The following is a 16,849-nucleotide window of genomic DNA, read 5'->3' as shown; positions in this document are numbered from 1 at the left end:
TGTCAAATTTCCTCTTGCATTCCAGCCTGACTTTTCCTGAGCTCTACCCGACGTTCTTTTAAGCCCTGACAACACTGGTTTATTCTCACACCAGGTGACACCAAGCTTCCCTTTGGTGTCAACCTGCTCCCACCTTCACAAAGCCTTCTCTGACTTCTTGAGCCCACATTAATTTTTCTCTTTTTTGTATTCCTGTGGAGTTTCTTTTCTGTAGAATTAATTTTGGCATTAAATCACAATGTCTTATTATCTTTTTCTTAAGAGTTTATCTTCTCTCTCCCAGAGAGCCTGTAAGATTCTTAAAGATCGTATTTTGACTCTCTGGTGACGCTCTGTGGAGCACAGAGCAGATGCTTAACAAACACGGAGGAACGGAACTGGTACCACTGGTACCACCCTGGCAGGTCTCCACGTTCTCCTTGCTGACACCGGCATTTACTAACAGCTCAAGGTCAATCACATCCACCGAAAAGCAGAGGCATCAAAAGAGGCACTGAGTGGGACACCTGCCACCAAGCGGGAGGGCAGGCAAGTCCAGAGGTGATGATCCCCAAGCACTGGGCTCCCAGGGGTGGTCTCGGAAAAGCCACCCTTCCCTGAGACACGAGCGTTTGGGGCCGAGCCCAGAAAATCCCATTTTCTAGGCTTGGGCTCAGAGATGGAATGTCCTTAAAAAGCCAAGAAATGAGAAGGAAAGGGCTGCCCGAGTTCCAGATGTAAAACCGGCAGGAACACACATGAATGGAGGCTGTAAATCCCTCCCCGGACGCAGACAATGCCGCGGCGATAAGCATGCAGCTTGCACACCTAGTTCAGAAACTCCCCTGAGTTTGCTTGTAATTACGGGGGTTAGAAAGGTAAAAAAAATATATAAACCCAATTAATCATTTAAATATTTAAAGTCAGATTTTTCCCTCACTCCAGGATTAGTATATTTCATAACGCCAGCAGCAGACAGCCCTGGTTTTTACTGGGGTTCATTTTAGAGCATGTTTAAACTAGTCAGATTGAGTGATGCTTCCAGCAACTAATCGCATGTCAAATAAAAGATATTTTATGTAATAAATTACCGCTACAAGTAATTCAAATGTCATTTATCAGTTTTATTATCAGTCAGGCAAAGTCTTGTTTCTCTATATTAATCAAAATCAAGCTTTTTTTTTTTTGGAGGAGTTTTGACACCTCTTGGCAAAAGTACAGAAGTGAAGAGGTAAGAGTCAGCCCGGAGCTGAGAGGAGCAGGGTAACGGTATAAGAAGAGTGAAGCTCAATGGTGACAACTAAAAACTCCAGGTATTTAAAATTACCATTACCATTGTTTTTATACTAGCGTCAAAGCAGGAAGGAGTCTGTCTCTAAGAAGACGCATTTTATTTTTAGGGCTGGGAGACTCTTAACAATACTCCTACCTAAATACCTAAACGTGTAAGGCTTTTTCTCAGAGAGATCTGGGCAGGAGAGTGATTTAAATGACTGAATCGCCCCTCCCAGCCCCATTCTTTTGCCTCTTTCAGAAAGACTAGCAGTTTAACCTTTTGTGCCCACTGAAAGTAGGCAAATGCAAGACGTTTTAGGCCAACTCGGTGACCAACGGAACGATCTGTTCTGAGCAAGAAGTTTCCAAGTAGCCGAGAGGCCTGTTTGGTATTAAGCCATGGAACAAACAGCTGGAACAGAACAGATGTGCATCTTAGAAAACTCTGCACCCCAGCTGCCACTGCCTGTCCTCAGCAAATCTCACCAAACCCTGAGCCCAGGGACACAACAACAGAAAACGTGCGGACACTTAGCCTTCGGTTTAAAAGAAACACGGAGAGTACGTTTAGTGACTCACAGCAACACGATGGATCAAAAAGAGTGTCTGCCAGGAAGGGGGAACGAGCCCTAGGCTGACAAGTAGCTGCCACCGACTTGGCAGCCCCAGCACAAGGCTCGCCACCGAGCACTGCGTTTCTCTGGTCTCAGAGGTCACATGGCACCAAGTGGTTGGTTACACAGGTGACTACCGGTCAGAACCACTTGAGTTCGTGCTAACCTGGCCTCACCCATTCAGCCTTATCCGGGCAGAGAAAGAAAGGCGATATCTAAATGCGACCTGTGACACACAAAGCAGATTCTAACCCACTGCCTGGCCCCTGCGCTGCCTATACAGACGACTGCACTTCCCTAGCTGCGGGAAAGATGTCGAAGTGGGGGCTACGAGGTAGTTCCAGGCCACGTGGTGGGGGTCAAAACAGGTCTGGCATTTTAAATTGCGCTTTTTAAAATCTGATCTCTGCTGCTTTAAAATCATGTTTTGAAAAAAATAAAACTTCTGAGATAGACAATTAAAATGAAGATATTTACAGAAAAGGCATTTGAAAGACAGCAGATCCAAGGCTGAAGTCTTAACGTTAAACACACAAAACTGAGCAATTTTCCATTGCTTTGGAGTCAATTTTAACTTTTTTAGATTTTTCATAAGTGACTTAAAGAAGGAGTTCTGCCTCTATTTTGGAAGTGTGCATTTATTACTAGCTTAAAGAAGCTTTATTCCTAAAAGTAGTTTTCTTCTAAAAACAACAAAAATCTCTCATGGGTCATGGTCTCATGTAATAATTAAAAGTTGTATTCAAAAAGGACCTTCACATTTAATCTGAAATTCTCTAACAGACTAGCCACTACATAAATATACATGGTACAGCCAGGACAAGGAAGGAAGGAAGGAAGAAAAGGAGGGTAGGGCGGGGAAGGCTAGCCTAAACCTACTAATGTTAACTGTAAAAGATGAAACTAGGAGACAAGTTATTTCAGTGACCAAACAAGAATGCACCCATGAGATGTTTATGTCCTTATTGGTGAAACAGTAACACACAAAAAGCACTGATATATGAAACAATACAATACACTCATTTATTCTGGTCCCTTGTGTCTTAAGCCTTTGTCACACACTTAAAAGTGTGTCTAGAAGAAGATTTGGGTGTGTCACACTCTTTTGGAAAAACCCAAGAGCCATCTCCTACTCCTAGTTTCCCCCGCTTGCTGAGTCTGGGAGGCGTGACGCGCTGCCCTGTGGCCAGAGTCCTGAATCCCCATCAAGGTTAAAGCAGGAGTTTGAGTGGGTGACTTACTGTATGGCTGCGAAATGAGGTGAGGGGGCTGGACAGGAACCACCTGTGTGGCTGGGCCCAAGGACGCAGGCTCATCGGCAGCCGTGCCCGACTGCTGGAAAGCCAAATCAATCTCTTCATCTGTCAGCCCTGGGGGAGAAGAGGACATAATTGCAGGTGAGTCCCTTTTGCCACTGTCCATGGCTGCAATGAAATCTTTCTTTGAGAAGAGACCTCAGAGTCACAGGAGGCCTAGCATCCTGGTAAGTTGCTTCCCCAATTTTGGATTCTCCGGAACCTCTCTCAGCTGCAATTTAACCTTAAGCGACAGAATATTAGCCTCAACACTGCTTCCAAATGTGGCTCATTCAATTTCCTTAATTTATCCTTGAGTTTATTGCTGCTTTTGAAGTCGCTCCGTACTGCAATTCTCCATTCTTCCCCCGAAAACAGATATCATCAACTGCAAATGTGGCTCATTTTAATCTGTAATGGTGTTAAAAAAAAGAGGGGAAAAAACTAACAATAATGCATGAAAACAGACAGGGAAACAAAAAACTAATTATTGGGTGAGACGACTAATTAGTCTAGATCGTTTCTGAAGACGGGAATAATCTGCTTTATTTTATGACAAATGCAGAAATAAAAAGAAAAATCAGGACTGACTGTGATTAGTATGAATGGGATATAGAATGTAAAGAAGAAAATAAAACAAGAAAACAGATCAAAACAAGGCAAGGCCCAAACTTTCAGATGATTATTACTCTAGCCTATCATAGGCTGTCTATATCGCCTTTGGCTAGTTTTTCTTCTTCCTTTTTTTTTTTTTAATCCTCCTGACACTCTAAACCACAGTGCACTTGAGACATCAGGAAATAGCAGGGCGCCATCTGCAGTGGCTGTGACATGTGGAGAGGATTTGCCCATGGAGGAATAAAAGGCGAGTGAAAAACCCACGAAGGCCACATTTCCAGTGGGTGCACAGCTGGAATATTACAATAGGTCAGAAGCAGACCAGGGACGCTGGCTCTGGGGGAAGAGGACGAGGGCACTGACCAGTGCAGAGAGCCCACACAAGCAGCAGCGTACAGGTGTAAGAGACCTTCCCACAGAGCAGCTCCCTGTTGCAGGAGAACAGCGCTGAGAGTGGGAGGAGCAGGTGGGAGGTCACCGCCAGTCTCGGCAAAGAGCACTCTGGCCGGCCCGAGCTGTTCTGGGAATCCCAGCATCCAGTCCAGCCGCAACACAGAGCCGAGAGCTTTTCCACATCTGGCCGGCAGCTCTCCATTAGAGGCCCACGGCATGGTCTATCTGCCCCTGGGGGTAGATGAGGTACGAGGAGGTCCTGAGGGTCAGCATCTTCCCAAGCACGGTGCTGCGCGCCCACCCCGAGGGGCTAACTGGCGCAGCACATCAGGGCTCTGAGCACAGCGCTGCCTGCACCACGCCGGCGCGTGAGTTGGCTGCAGCCACCCCTCAAACTCTTCATGCCCCACAGCAAGCGGTCAAGGGAGGATACTTGAACTATTCTAAATGGCCCTGGACCTTGTCTTCTCCTCTCTGCACTGAGCACTTGAGGTCCCTCCCCACTTAACTCTGCATCTCTTTCCCTCTTCACCCTCGGCACGCGAGGAGCCAGCCAGTGGTGGGCAAGGCCACACCTCCGTGGAGTCTCAGTGCTGCTGGGGCCCCCCAGCGAGCGCACCATCCTCTCAGCAGACGGACGGGGCAGAGGAGAGGCTGGCGGGGGCGGAGGCAATCACTGACTGCCGCTTTGCACCTTCAAATCCAAGAACTGAGTCTGAATACGTGGGGCTAGCCAGGGGACGTTCCTCCTCCCTAAGCCCCCAGCTTGCTGCAAAAGAACTGCTCTACGGTGATGTCACCTACCAAGGACAGGGGCAGGACAGACAGATGAGCTGGACAAACACAGAGAACATGCTTCCCCGAGCGAGCACTCCTGGGCTCCAGCCCGGGTACTGACTGCCAGTCACTCCTTCTGGGTAAGAAGGGGAACCCCTTTCAGAGTCCTAGTAGGAAGGACACAGTTTTAACCACTCATAATCGGCCACGAGAGAAGAAAGTGGCACATGCGGCGTCAGCACGAGCTGCTGGTCACTGGTACACGACGGGACTTTATAAACCTGGTGGTTCGTGTGCCTTGTCAGCTGCTGGCTGCAAATGAGGATAATTTTCCCAAAAGGAGCATTCGGTTGCATTCTCATTTTCCCTTTTGGCTCTTTCAAATATAAACAAGTACGATAATGTTTAACGCTGGGGAAATATACAGTAAGTTACAGGCTGTGCCGCGGCCCTGAGAGCTGGAGCTGGTTAAAGGGACAGGACTCCCTGCCCACCGTCCTGCCCTCTGGCCCTGAGCTCTTACGAAGCCTATTTTCCTAATAAAACATGTTCCTTGCATTATTGCAGCCGAGCTCACTAGTGAGGCCCCTGTTTAAAGGGCATCAGCACTTCCTTCCAAGCTCTTGTTTTACAGAGACCTTATCATTTGATGCTCTAAATTTACATTGGCTGGAATTCTGATATCCCTAGTTCTCCAGAGAGTCAGGATTTTGATTTAGTTACAGAAAATGAATCATTTTTCTTCTTTTAAAAAAAAAAATAAGCATTTTAACGATCTCACTGAATAATATAATTTCAGAGCTGGGCCATTATCCTAGCCATTACCCTTATTTAACAGATATTAAAAAAAACAAAAAACAAAAAACTGAGGCCTACGGAGGGTGAAAACTATGCCTCAAGTCATACTAGTAAAAGCCTGGTGCTGCCAATGAAATGCCAGGCTATCCACCTCCAGCCTGGTGACTTCCAACCACAGCACAGAGTTACAACACAACCAACAGCAGATTCCAAAATGATGCTGAGAGCCTTCAAACTTGTTAAAGAAAAAATGAGGACTAACTTGTCTTCCCCCATCCGCCCCACCAGCCCCCCATCCATAGGTAAGAGCCAGTGAGTGCTGTTTGGGGCTACACTACAACGACACAGGGGCTTCATGCCTGGGTCCCATTTGCAAATGACACGTGGACAACTTTTTGAACAACACCAGCGTGACAAGGGTAAAGCGGCCTCATCTTCTAAATTCTAATCAAATAAATCCAAAGGCCTCTCCCAGACTGGTGCCTAAGCGTCCCTTAGTGGCCGTTTCCTCTGGAGTGTCCCCAGCTTCGGGAAGATTGATTCTACAAGACTCAAGTGATGCGTCTGGACTCACAGAGCCTGAGGTGGGGTGGAGTGCCATGCCTCTCAGAACACAGCAGGTATCTACCCTGTCACCAGCTCCTGGTGCTGAAAGACCTGCCTTTAGGCATGGGGTACTGCCCGAGGACCCACACGTAAGACATCCAGGTTCCCACCCACCCCCACTGAGATAAACAGTGGAGAGCTTAGATTGAGACCTTGCAGAATCCAAAAGGTTAAAAGGAATAAGAAAGGAAACTGCCGACTGTAAGTGAGCTATACTTGGCTCTGAAGGCTGAGGCACAGGCTACATTATAAAAGGCATCTCTCTGCCTTGTTTACCATCACCCTGACTAATGCAGACCTTTTTTTTTTTGTTTTAAATAATCTCATGCAAATTAGACACACATACTTCCTTCCAGTTGATTGCTATCTGCAAGGAATAATCTAACCGCAGAGGGACTGAGCAAGGGCTGAGCAGAGCAGAGACGGGAGGAAAGGGTGTCACCGCCCTATGGCAGGCGAACCTCCCCCCCTCCCCTCCCCGCCTCACGTCGTCCTTTAGCTGCTGCCTTTGGAAGAATTAGCCAATCTTAAAAAAGCCTAAAATTTCCTTTGAGTTGGGGTGTCAACTGCATGATCTGATATCACTAGCACTTTGCATTTAGATGCTCTCTTAGTAACTTCACCTCTGCTACTTGGCAATTCCAGATGCTATCACCAGCCCCCCAACCCCCCCCCCACCCCACCACCCCCAGTCTGTGACACTGACAATTAAACCATGTTATTGATAGACAGCAAAACAAAGAAAGTCCTGCTCGGTTTTCCCATCCACTCACTAGCTTTACTCGAGTGGAGGAGAAACAGGTGAGGGGACTCGTCCAAGGTGAGCAGGTGGAGCAGGATGCCTGTCTCTGTCACCTTTAGGACCACAGCTGCCTGATCTGCAAAACTGCACACAATTCAAAGGGAGCGGTGCAGGGACGCAGAGCAGGAGTCTGGGTGGACTTCTAGTTTCCTCCGTTCTCTGGAATCTACTTCCCCAAAGAGTTCCCCTTCCCAGGACACTGCCCCTGTATAGACGCCGAGCCAAGGACTTCTCTTCCAACACTTTCTCCAGGGTGGGATTCTTTTAAAAGAACAGAAAAAAGCGAGCTTATGTTCTATTGATTAATACAGCCCTGTTGTTACTGCTGCCACTACGGAAGTCAATGGCCTTGGGGGCTGCCACACCTGCTTATTTTTATCCTTTAGACGATAAACAAAATTGTTTAAAGCTCTCTATTAAAATGCAAACAAAACCAAACCAGCTGACTTTGTGAGCTGCAGCCGACAGGCTCACAGTGCTGCTGGGTCCTTTCCCACCACTCAGCTCAGACAAAACCGGGCCCGGGAAGGGCTGCCTTTTTCTGTGGGACTGGCTGTGCAAGGGCTTCTCAGAATAAGGAACCTCGACGCTTTCCCCAGTGACCTCTGGGCACTGCCCCGGGGCCTGGCTCCATGCAGGGGAAGCAGAAAGACAGATGACAGCAGGCTGCAGTGTTCTCTGCATCCCTCGGGTCAAACAACCACCGGGACAGTAGGGTTGGGAACAGTTTGGAAATAAGCAAAGGGATGAACACCTGACAGCACCTTCCGGCCCAGCCCAAGTTTTATAATAAAAATGTGGAGTCTAGGGATGGGGACTAGAGAACAGGACCAGAGGGCCAGTGGCAATGGGCAGCAGTTATGGGCCGGCCACTCGGCCACCTTCCTCCCCCACTCCAGTCCCTCTATTTACAGGACTTGGGAGGTTCATCTGGGACACAGGGAGACTGAGCAGGGGTCACCTCTCTCGGAACGCAGCTAGTTATCCGCCCAGGCACTCTGGGAAGAGATGAGGCAGAGAAGACAGCTGGCTAAAAATACTCCTCAAATTAAAAGAAAAATCAACTCTCTCGGAAAAGGTTAGGGGAGGAGAAAGGGGAAAAAAAGTTTTATTTTATTTTATTAACATTTTGTTGGAACAGTGGAGTACAATAAGGACTCTCAGAGCCTCTAAAAGTCGTTGGATGACCTGTAGACCCCTATTTCCCAGTGCCTTGTATAAAATTGAATTTTTTAAACATAAATTACACGTAATGACGACACTGTAAAAACTAACAGTAATGGAAAGCTGTGCTGTATTTCATTAGCCTGTATTATTCCGTGCCACCTGATCCAGCCGGGCCTTGTTTATGAGTTAGTGTGTTAGCAGATGCCGATGGAAGCATTTGCTTCGACCTTGCTCTTCTCATTGGGGCATGAAATTACGACGGCAGCACCTTGATATTACAGCCATAAATACAGTAAACTGCAAATTTAAGCCAACGGCTCCTATTGTCTCTGAACATAAAGCTGATCGGTATTTATTTAAAAGGAGAACAAAAAAAATATTATATATCACCTTGTTTATGGGGCCTCCCCCACCCACTTTCTTATCCCCTCCCCCCAGCCCCCCAACCTGTCTAATTCACTTGGTTAAAATATTAAGCAAATAAGCCAAATGCTTTCCTCTCTGCTGATTAACTATACCCAAGCAGCAAAAAACAGTTTTCGAGAAAACTAGTTCCAAGTATCATCACCCTGAAGGAAAGAGTTTTTATAAAAATTGACCTGATAGTGGGGGCGGTTCCCACCATCTTGATATTGATATGTAAATTCAAGAACAAGACAGGACACTCTCCCCGCTCCTTAAATGAGGAAAGTTCAAACAACAGGAGAAAAAGTTGCTGCTGATGCCCTGAAATTGAATATCCTCTCGGTATCCTTCTAAAAATCGTTCGGCTGAAATGCTATTTCAAAAAGCAGCAAAACACTGCCTCCTGCCACCTAAGGAAAGAAAGAAAGATATCTAACCAAGAATATAATTCTCATCTCAACACAGAGAGCCGGGGCCCTCTCATTAAAACTTGCACCAATCCCCTCCTTATCCCAGTGAACCATAAAGACAATATATCCTTTAAATACATTAAATGTGCAAGAAAAATAAACACAAAGACAAAAGGACACTGGATATCACCCAGCCACGTCTCCGAGTATAAATCACCGAGTAAAAAGCCAGCGCGAAATGTACTGCACTGCTAGCTTAGAGGCTGAGGAACCCACCAGGCTTGGTCCACCGTCAGTGTAAAAGAGCAGCCAGCTCTGCTTTCCTAATGTCAGTGGGAGAGGATCTCTGTACCACTCACAAAGGCAGACGAGAGATGTAAAAACTCAGCCAAGTCCACGTTCAGAGGTTTCAAAGGGTTAGTGGTGAAAATGGCAGAACACCAGCAGACAAGCTCCGCAGCCACTACCAGTGAAGCATGCAGAAGGACCATTTTAGCAGTGAACTAAATGCAAGTTCTAGCAAGCAGTTTTATTCCAAATCAGACAGGCTGAGGTCATAGGAGCCAGTGCCCGGTACTATCAATGATGTGGCCAAATCAACCAAGATCAAAAGTTTTTGCACATTTACTTCAGATATGTTACTCTACAAGGTGGACAGACTCCCTTGGAGCCCTAAATTATTTCAGCCACACCAGTCATTGAGCTTAGCTCCTTCCGCATAAGAAGGAAACTTCCCTATAAAATTTATTGAGCTTCTCTGGGGAGCAGTATAACTGGTGAACAAGACAGAAGTGAGCTGCCCCTCTGTGTAACACAAATTGAGATCTCTCATATGAAAGACTGGGAGGGTTTCCAATCAGCATCTATGATGTCTATTTTTAGATCTATAGTCTAAAGGTTTTTTATTTTTATTTATTTTTTCCTTTTAATCCCTCTCTGCTAAATTAAAATCAAAAACAAAGAGGAGTTGCTTCTCATATGCGATCATCAATTCCAAAGCATGGCAAACACTGTCCTAGACAGCAGTGTCTAACCCTGAAGGTTCCTGGCAACAGGCTGGGAAGTCAGCTCTTCCCACAGTGCAGTGAACAAGTCCTCAGGAAAAGAACTGTGTCTTAAAGACAGAGGAGTAGGACAATGAGGAAGCCCTGCCACAAAGGCCAGGGAAGCCAAACATGTTTGTGCGTATGTGGGAAAGCCCAGCTAATAAATACCTTTAACTATACTTGAATCTTGATCCTTTTAGAAGAGGTGGTGAAGTTTGCTTAAAGAAAAAGAAAACAAATTCACCTCTGACAACCAAAGTAATTCAAATCTGGAAGAAAAGTTGAAGCTCATCTAGTCTAGTCTATCTCCTGTTCTTTTTCTTTTCCTTTCCTTCTGTTTTACGGATGAAGAGAAAAGAACATGGAGAGGGGCAGTGACATACTCACAGCCACGGTCAGCCCAGGGGCAGAACCGGACTCCCCAACACGGTGCTCTTTTTACCGCCCCAGAGGGATTGAGCAAGAGAGGCCTGACGTGCCTGCTCCCCTCTCCGCTACCCGACACATTCAGCACAATTTTAAATACGCAAACTCTTAGAACCAACCACCTCAAAGATGAGGAAAAACAAAAAGGATATATGGAACATGGGGGAAACTAGATGAAGCGTACATGGGAGCTCTGTGCTAAAAAAAAAAAAAAGAATCTATGTATGCACACGCACAAACACATCTATCTGGTTGAGGGTACATGCATAAAACAAAGACAGACGAGAAACAGGTCATGCTGGTCCCAGATGGCGAGGAGACTGGTAGCTGCGGACACAGACTGAAGGCAGACTTTTCACTGTATATCCTTATGAACTGTGTTCCGTGTGAACATATTTCTGATTCGAAAGAATAATTTTTAAGAACAAAGAAAGTAAGTGAAGGAAAAAAAGAAAAAACCTAATCGTGAACAAAATCACTTGGAATGGCTATCCCCATTTTCTGGAAGAGAAAAACCAAGACAGAAAAAGGTGCAGAAACGTGCCCAGGAGCTGGGATTAGAATGACACCCACAATACCTAATTTCTTGCTTAACTCACTGTGGCCGTACCCCCAGCAGCCAAGTACAAGGTGGTTTTTTTTTTTTTTTTTTTAATTGTGTTTTTAAAAGGCAGGCATCTGTTCTATTTTGACACATCCTGGCTGCCCAAATGTTTCTTTCAGCTCTAAATATTTGCTTCACCAATGGAAATGTTTCCATCACTGCAACAAAACAAACATTTGCTTTGGGATGGTAGGGACAGCCATACGCTATTTCATATGTTACTTGAAACAGCCTGACTTGGGAAAACAACCCTACTGTAGGACGCAAACCAAGGTGGAGATTTTTGTTCCTTAAAGAAAACCCTGTCACAACGGTTCCCTTCACCAAGGTACACTGTTTGTCACTTACTTAGCTGAACGCTACAAAAGTTCAGTGTTCGTGTGGGGTTTTCTTTTACATCTTGAATCATAAACATATGATCAGAAGGTTTGTTATTCGGCATTCAACTCACTTCCTAAAGTTTTAAATTACTGTGCAGCTATCAGATTTTTTTTAAAGTCCTCACAGTAATCTGATATGAGCACATTAACACATGTTATGTTCTAATTGGTCAGTACACTATTTTGCCACCGCCTGTTTCTGTAGCTCAAATGAGTCTGGTGTTGGTTGCTGCTGTCAACATTACTAGTGTAGAGATAACATGAAGGACTCAACCATATCCATAAATATGAGTGCTTCTTTTGCTGGACCTCACCTTCCCTACCTGCTAAATGGCTGCTTCCCTCCTCCCCCCCATTTCTCCCGTGGGATGTATCTTCTAGGTACAATATAACACGTGTAATATTATGACATGTAGACACTGATATATAATACACAGACCTATCTATTGATGAAAACAGCACATCAACTACAGAAAACACGGAAAATAAAGGAAAGCATAGAGGAAATTTAAAAATCATTTATATTTCCAAGTCTCCAACCACAATAACAGCCAAAATTGACTAAACCCAAGAGTTTTAGGGGCTTTTTACTTTTTTTTTTTTTTTTTTGCTGTGCGGCACAGCTTGCAGGAGCTTAGTTCTGTGACCAGGGATTGAACCTGGGGCCCTGGCAGTGAAAACTCTGAGCCCTAACCACTGGACCGCCAGGGAATTCCTGAGGAGCTTTTTACATTTTTAACTCTTTGAATCCCAACACTATCCTGTACAGGGTGTGGAGATGCACAGCTCCAGGCCCCAATGTCACTGTGTTTGTGGCACCTCGTGGGCCCATGCAGCTCATAACCCAGGTGGCCACAGGTGGTAACAGTGCTTTATTCTCCCCGACTTGCAGATGAGGAAGCGAGGTGCACAGACAGTAAGCCGCCCCTAGAAGGTCCTGGTGCCTCGGGTGGGGAGCAGGCTTCAGGGCCCAGGCTCCTCCTCACGACCCCACACAAGGGGAAACAGTCCAAATCTTTGTTCAAGCTGAAGGACACACTGATATCCCTGACCTCTAGCGTATCATTCAAATGTACTGGTAAAGCTATTAAGACCGAATTTTTTCAAATTAAAAATGACTTTTTTGCCCAAGAATACCCAAAGCTGCAAGGGTGCTATGGACGAGCAAACCGAGCAGTTCCTGGAAGACAACCCAGCACTCCAGCTCAAGAGTATTTTAAAATGTTCACACCCTCTGACAACAATTTTACTCCTAAGAAATAATAATATAACATAGTATAAGGCTAATCTACAAAGATGGCTCATCACCATATTTTGAATAATAGCAAAATTTTAAACAACGTAAATGTCCAAAGAGGAATGATTAGCAAATTATGACATATTTCAGTAATGTAGTATTATTTACGTGTTCACAGTCATATGAACAATTTTTGATAGCATGGGAAAATGCTTTTGATACATTAAGACTTAGAAAAGCAGATGTTATATTCACAGCATGATCTCAATTATAGTACATTTTTTTAAAAGCACAAAAGGAAGCAGTGTTGCATCATTTTTAACAATCTGAATTCAACTTATACACGTTCAGAAGGAAGGAAAGAAGGAAAGATGACGCGATCCGCAGTGGAGGGGGCCCGCCCTTTCATTCAACGAGTGCTGTGTCCTCACGTGAGCACGAGACGAGAGGTCCGAACTCACTCATCCGCTCAGCAGCTCACTGCCACACACCCGGCAGTCAGGGCGCCTGCTGGGGGTGCAGCTCGGCACCCCTGTGCAAAGCCAGCCATGTCATCTGCTGTTAAACCAAAGATCTGCTTCACTGTGAGGGAAAATGTGGCTATATTGGACTTAATGAAAGGTAATACACCAGTTTCCTGCATCACATCTTTCTCAGGGATTTTTTTAAAATAAATAAATAAATTTATTTATTTAATTGGCCGTGTTGGGTCTTTTTTGCTGTGCACAGGCTTTCTTTTAGTTGCGGGGAGTGGGGGCTACTCTTCGTTGTGGTGCGCGGGCTCCTCATTGCCGTGGCTTCTCTTGTTGTGGAGCACGGGCTCTAGGCGCATGGGCTTCAGTAGTTGCAGCACATGGGCTCAACAGTTGTGGCTCACGGGCTCTAAAGCGCAGGCTCAATAGTTGTGGCACACAGGCTTAGTTGCTCCATGGCATGTGGGATCTTCCTGGAGCAGGGATCAAACCTGTGTCCCCTGCATTGGCAGGCGGACTCTTAACCACTGTGCCACCTAGGAAGCCTTTCTAAGGGATTTTGAACAATTCTTTTAAAAATTAATATTTAATAGACATACTCCCATAGTACAATTCTGTAGTCTAAAATGCAAAATAGTGAAAAGTCAAGTCTCCTTCCCATTCCTGCCACCAGGCCACCTAGTTATGTCTTCCAGAGGCTACCAATGCTACTAGTTTCTTATACACCTTCTAAAGGTAGTCTATGAACATGAAAGTGATTTCATATATTCATATGTTTTATACTATACATGTGTGTGTATTTATGTGTATACATATATATTTCTAATATAAATAATAGCATGGTATAAATACTACTCTACACCTAGCTATTTTTAATTACTATATTTTAGAGAGCATGCCATGCTATTAGTATCTATAGAGCCCTCCCACTCCATCTAACGACTATAAGGTACATCATATGGATGAACCATAACTTGTCCCTTATGGAACTTTTGCTGTGATAAAGCCCCAATACAAGGCCTTGTATGTGTACACGTGCAAGCATGTCCATGGACATACACTCAGACACGTGCAGTTTTAATTTTGATAAAGACTGACAAACTGCCCTTCTTAGAGATTATTTCCACTTACATTCCCACCAGTGTGCGTGTGTCTGTTTCCCACAACTTTGCCTACAAGATCTTATCGAAGCTTTTTATCTTTGTCATTCTGAAAGGCAGAAAGATGGTCTCACTGCAGTTTTAAGCAAACATTTCTTGGCGTTCTATAAACATACAGAAAAGCATGCAAATGTTAAGTGTACTGCTTAATGAATTTTCACACAGTGAAACATCCATGTAACTATGCCTCAGATCAAAATCAGAACAGTTTCAGGTGCATCCCTCTTGTTCCCTCCCTGCCCCTTAACTTCTAATACCACGGGTCAAGTTCATTTATTTTTGAACTTTATATAAATGGAGTAACACAGAAAGCATCCTTTTACAAAGGACTCCTTTCACTCAACATGATGCTTGAGAGATTCACCCACACTGTTGCACACAGCCATGGTTCCTTTACTCTAACTGTGGTGTAGTGTTCTTATACAGGATAAGAATGAACCACAATTTATCTATTTGTTTCCAGTTTTGAACAATCTATAATTAGTGCTGCTATTAAGATCCTCATACATATATTTTAGAGGGGAACTGCTGGACCACATGTGGTATGCATATTATCAGCTTTAACAGATACTGCCAACAGTTTCCAAAGTGGTTACACCAACTCACACTTAGACCAACAGTAGCACATCTAACACCAAAGCTCTGTTTTTTCAATTTTAGCCATTCTGGTGGGTGTAGGTGTTATCTCATTCTGATTTTAATTTGCATCCTTATTGACTAATGAGGTTGAACATCTTTTTTTTTTTATATTTACTATCTTTACTGGATACAGTGTCTTTTATATATGTATGTATAATATTCATATATCACTATAAATATGGTATATTTACATAAATATAATATGGAAAGTTTGCTAACTGTGTTAGAATCTTGATTGTTTTGTCTGTTTGTACTACCAATTATTGAGGATGATGTTTTAAAACTTTCCATTATGGTAGATTGGTCTAGTTCTCCTTTCAGTCTGTCCATTTTTGCTTTACGTATGTTGAAACTATGTTACTAGGGACATATACTTAGAAATCTTAAATCTTCCTGGTGATTGACCATTCTGAAATTTCTTTATTTCTCACTCCAGGTGTAAGCCTATCTTGTCTGATATTAGTACCAGGTTTCTTTTGGTTAATGTTTGCATGGTATCCTTCCCCATCATTTTACCTTTAATTCTTTGTCTTTTCATTAAAGGTATGTTTGATGTAAGCAGCACCGAAAGGGGCTTAGTTGTTTGCTTGTTTGTTTTTTTTAATCCAATCTTGACAAACTTTGCTCTTAATGGAGTGTTCAGTCTATTTATATTTAATGTAAATACTGAAACTTTAAGGTTTGTATCTTTCATCTTACAATCTGCTTTCTTTTTGATCTGTTTAATGCTCTTTTCTCTCTTCTTGCCAACCTTTTAAAATTCAGTTTTTCCCTCCAGCAGCTTGTAGCCAAGGTGGGTTTTGATGGACTTCTCCACTGTAAAGTTACTATGTAACTTTTGCAGTTATTAGGTAGCTTAGAGGCAGGTGATACTTGGCTATTTCTCTTCAAACTTTCACCCTCTAATTTTAGCACATATCAGTGGATAAGATTGTCTGTGACAATAATTATTGTGGTATTTGATGGGGGACCCTCAACTTTTAAGAGTAAAAGGGGTCCTGAGAGTAAGATGTCTGAGAACCAGTGCCCTAGATATCACGATACATCCTTGACTTACTATAGTTTCATATAAATGAGAAATTTACCACTTCGCCAACAATTCTAACAGAACACTTTTACTCCTTCCTTCCACCTTTTGTGTTATTGCCATACATTTCAATTACACATGTATTTTAAACGTGATTTTATACAGCCAATATTCATTTCTATCTGCCCTTTCCTTTGCTCTTCATTCCTTCCTATATCTGTACAGGATCATGTAGGATCCTTTTCTCTCTGCCTGAAAACTCCATTAGTGTTTTTTTCAGTACAGGTGTGCTGGCAATGAATTCTCTCAGTTGTTTATCGAGAAGTGTATCCTTCACTTTTGAAAAGTGTTCTACTGTGAAATAATTTCAGACTTAAAGAAAAGGTGGGACTTCCTAGGTGGCGCAGTGGGTAAGAATCCGCCTGCCAATGCAGGGGACACAGGTTCCATCCCTGCCCCAGGAAGATACCACATGCCGCTGAGCAACTAAGCCCGTGTGCCACAACTATGGAGCCTGCGCTCTAGAGCCCGTGAGCCACAATTATTGAGCCCATGTGCCGCAACTACTGAAGCCCACGCACCTAGAGCCCGTGCTCTACAACGAGAGGCCACCGCAATGAGAAGCCCGTGCACCACAATGAAAAGTAGCCCCCGCTCACTGCAACTAGAGAAAGCCCGTGTGCAGCAACGAAGACCCAACACAGTCAATAAAATAAAA

The 16,849-nt window shown here is 44.2% G+C and overlaps 1 protein-coding gene across 2 annotated transcripts in view; it reads right to left on the bottom strand.

The window, feature by feature from the left end:
• Positions 1-16,849, bottom strand: part of PEX14 (peroxisomal biogenesis factor 14) — a 130,039-nt gene that overhangs the window by 24,941 nt on the left and 88,249 nt on the right. The window contains exon 4 of one of the 2 annotated variants that reach the window (XM_057696115.1): positions 3,110-3,238. The exons of the other annotated variant lie outside the window; for it this stretch is intronic. Within the exon in view, the coding sequence (XP_057552098.1) occupies positions 3,110-3,238 (129 nt within the window). The remainder of the gene's footprint in view (positions 1-3,109; positions 3,239-16,849) is intronic. 2 annotated transcript variants of the gene reach the window in all.

Source organism: Hippopotamus amphibius, chromosome 1, assembly GCF_030028045.1.
Source record: "Hippopotamus amphibius kiboko isolate mHipAmp2 chromosome 1, mHipAmp2.hap2, whole genome shotgun sequence".
NCBI classification, from domain to species: Eukaryota; Metazoa; Chordata; class Mammalia; order Artiodactyla; family Hippopotamidae; genus Hippopotamus; species Hippopotamus amphibius.
The sequence above is the reverse complement of the archived record's forward strand: the minus strand, read 5'-3'. Positions and strand labels throughout refer to the sequence as shown.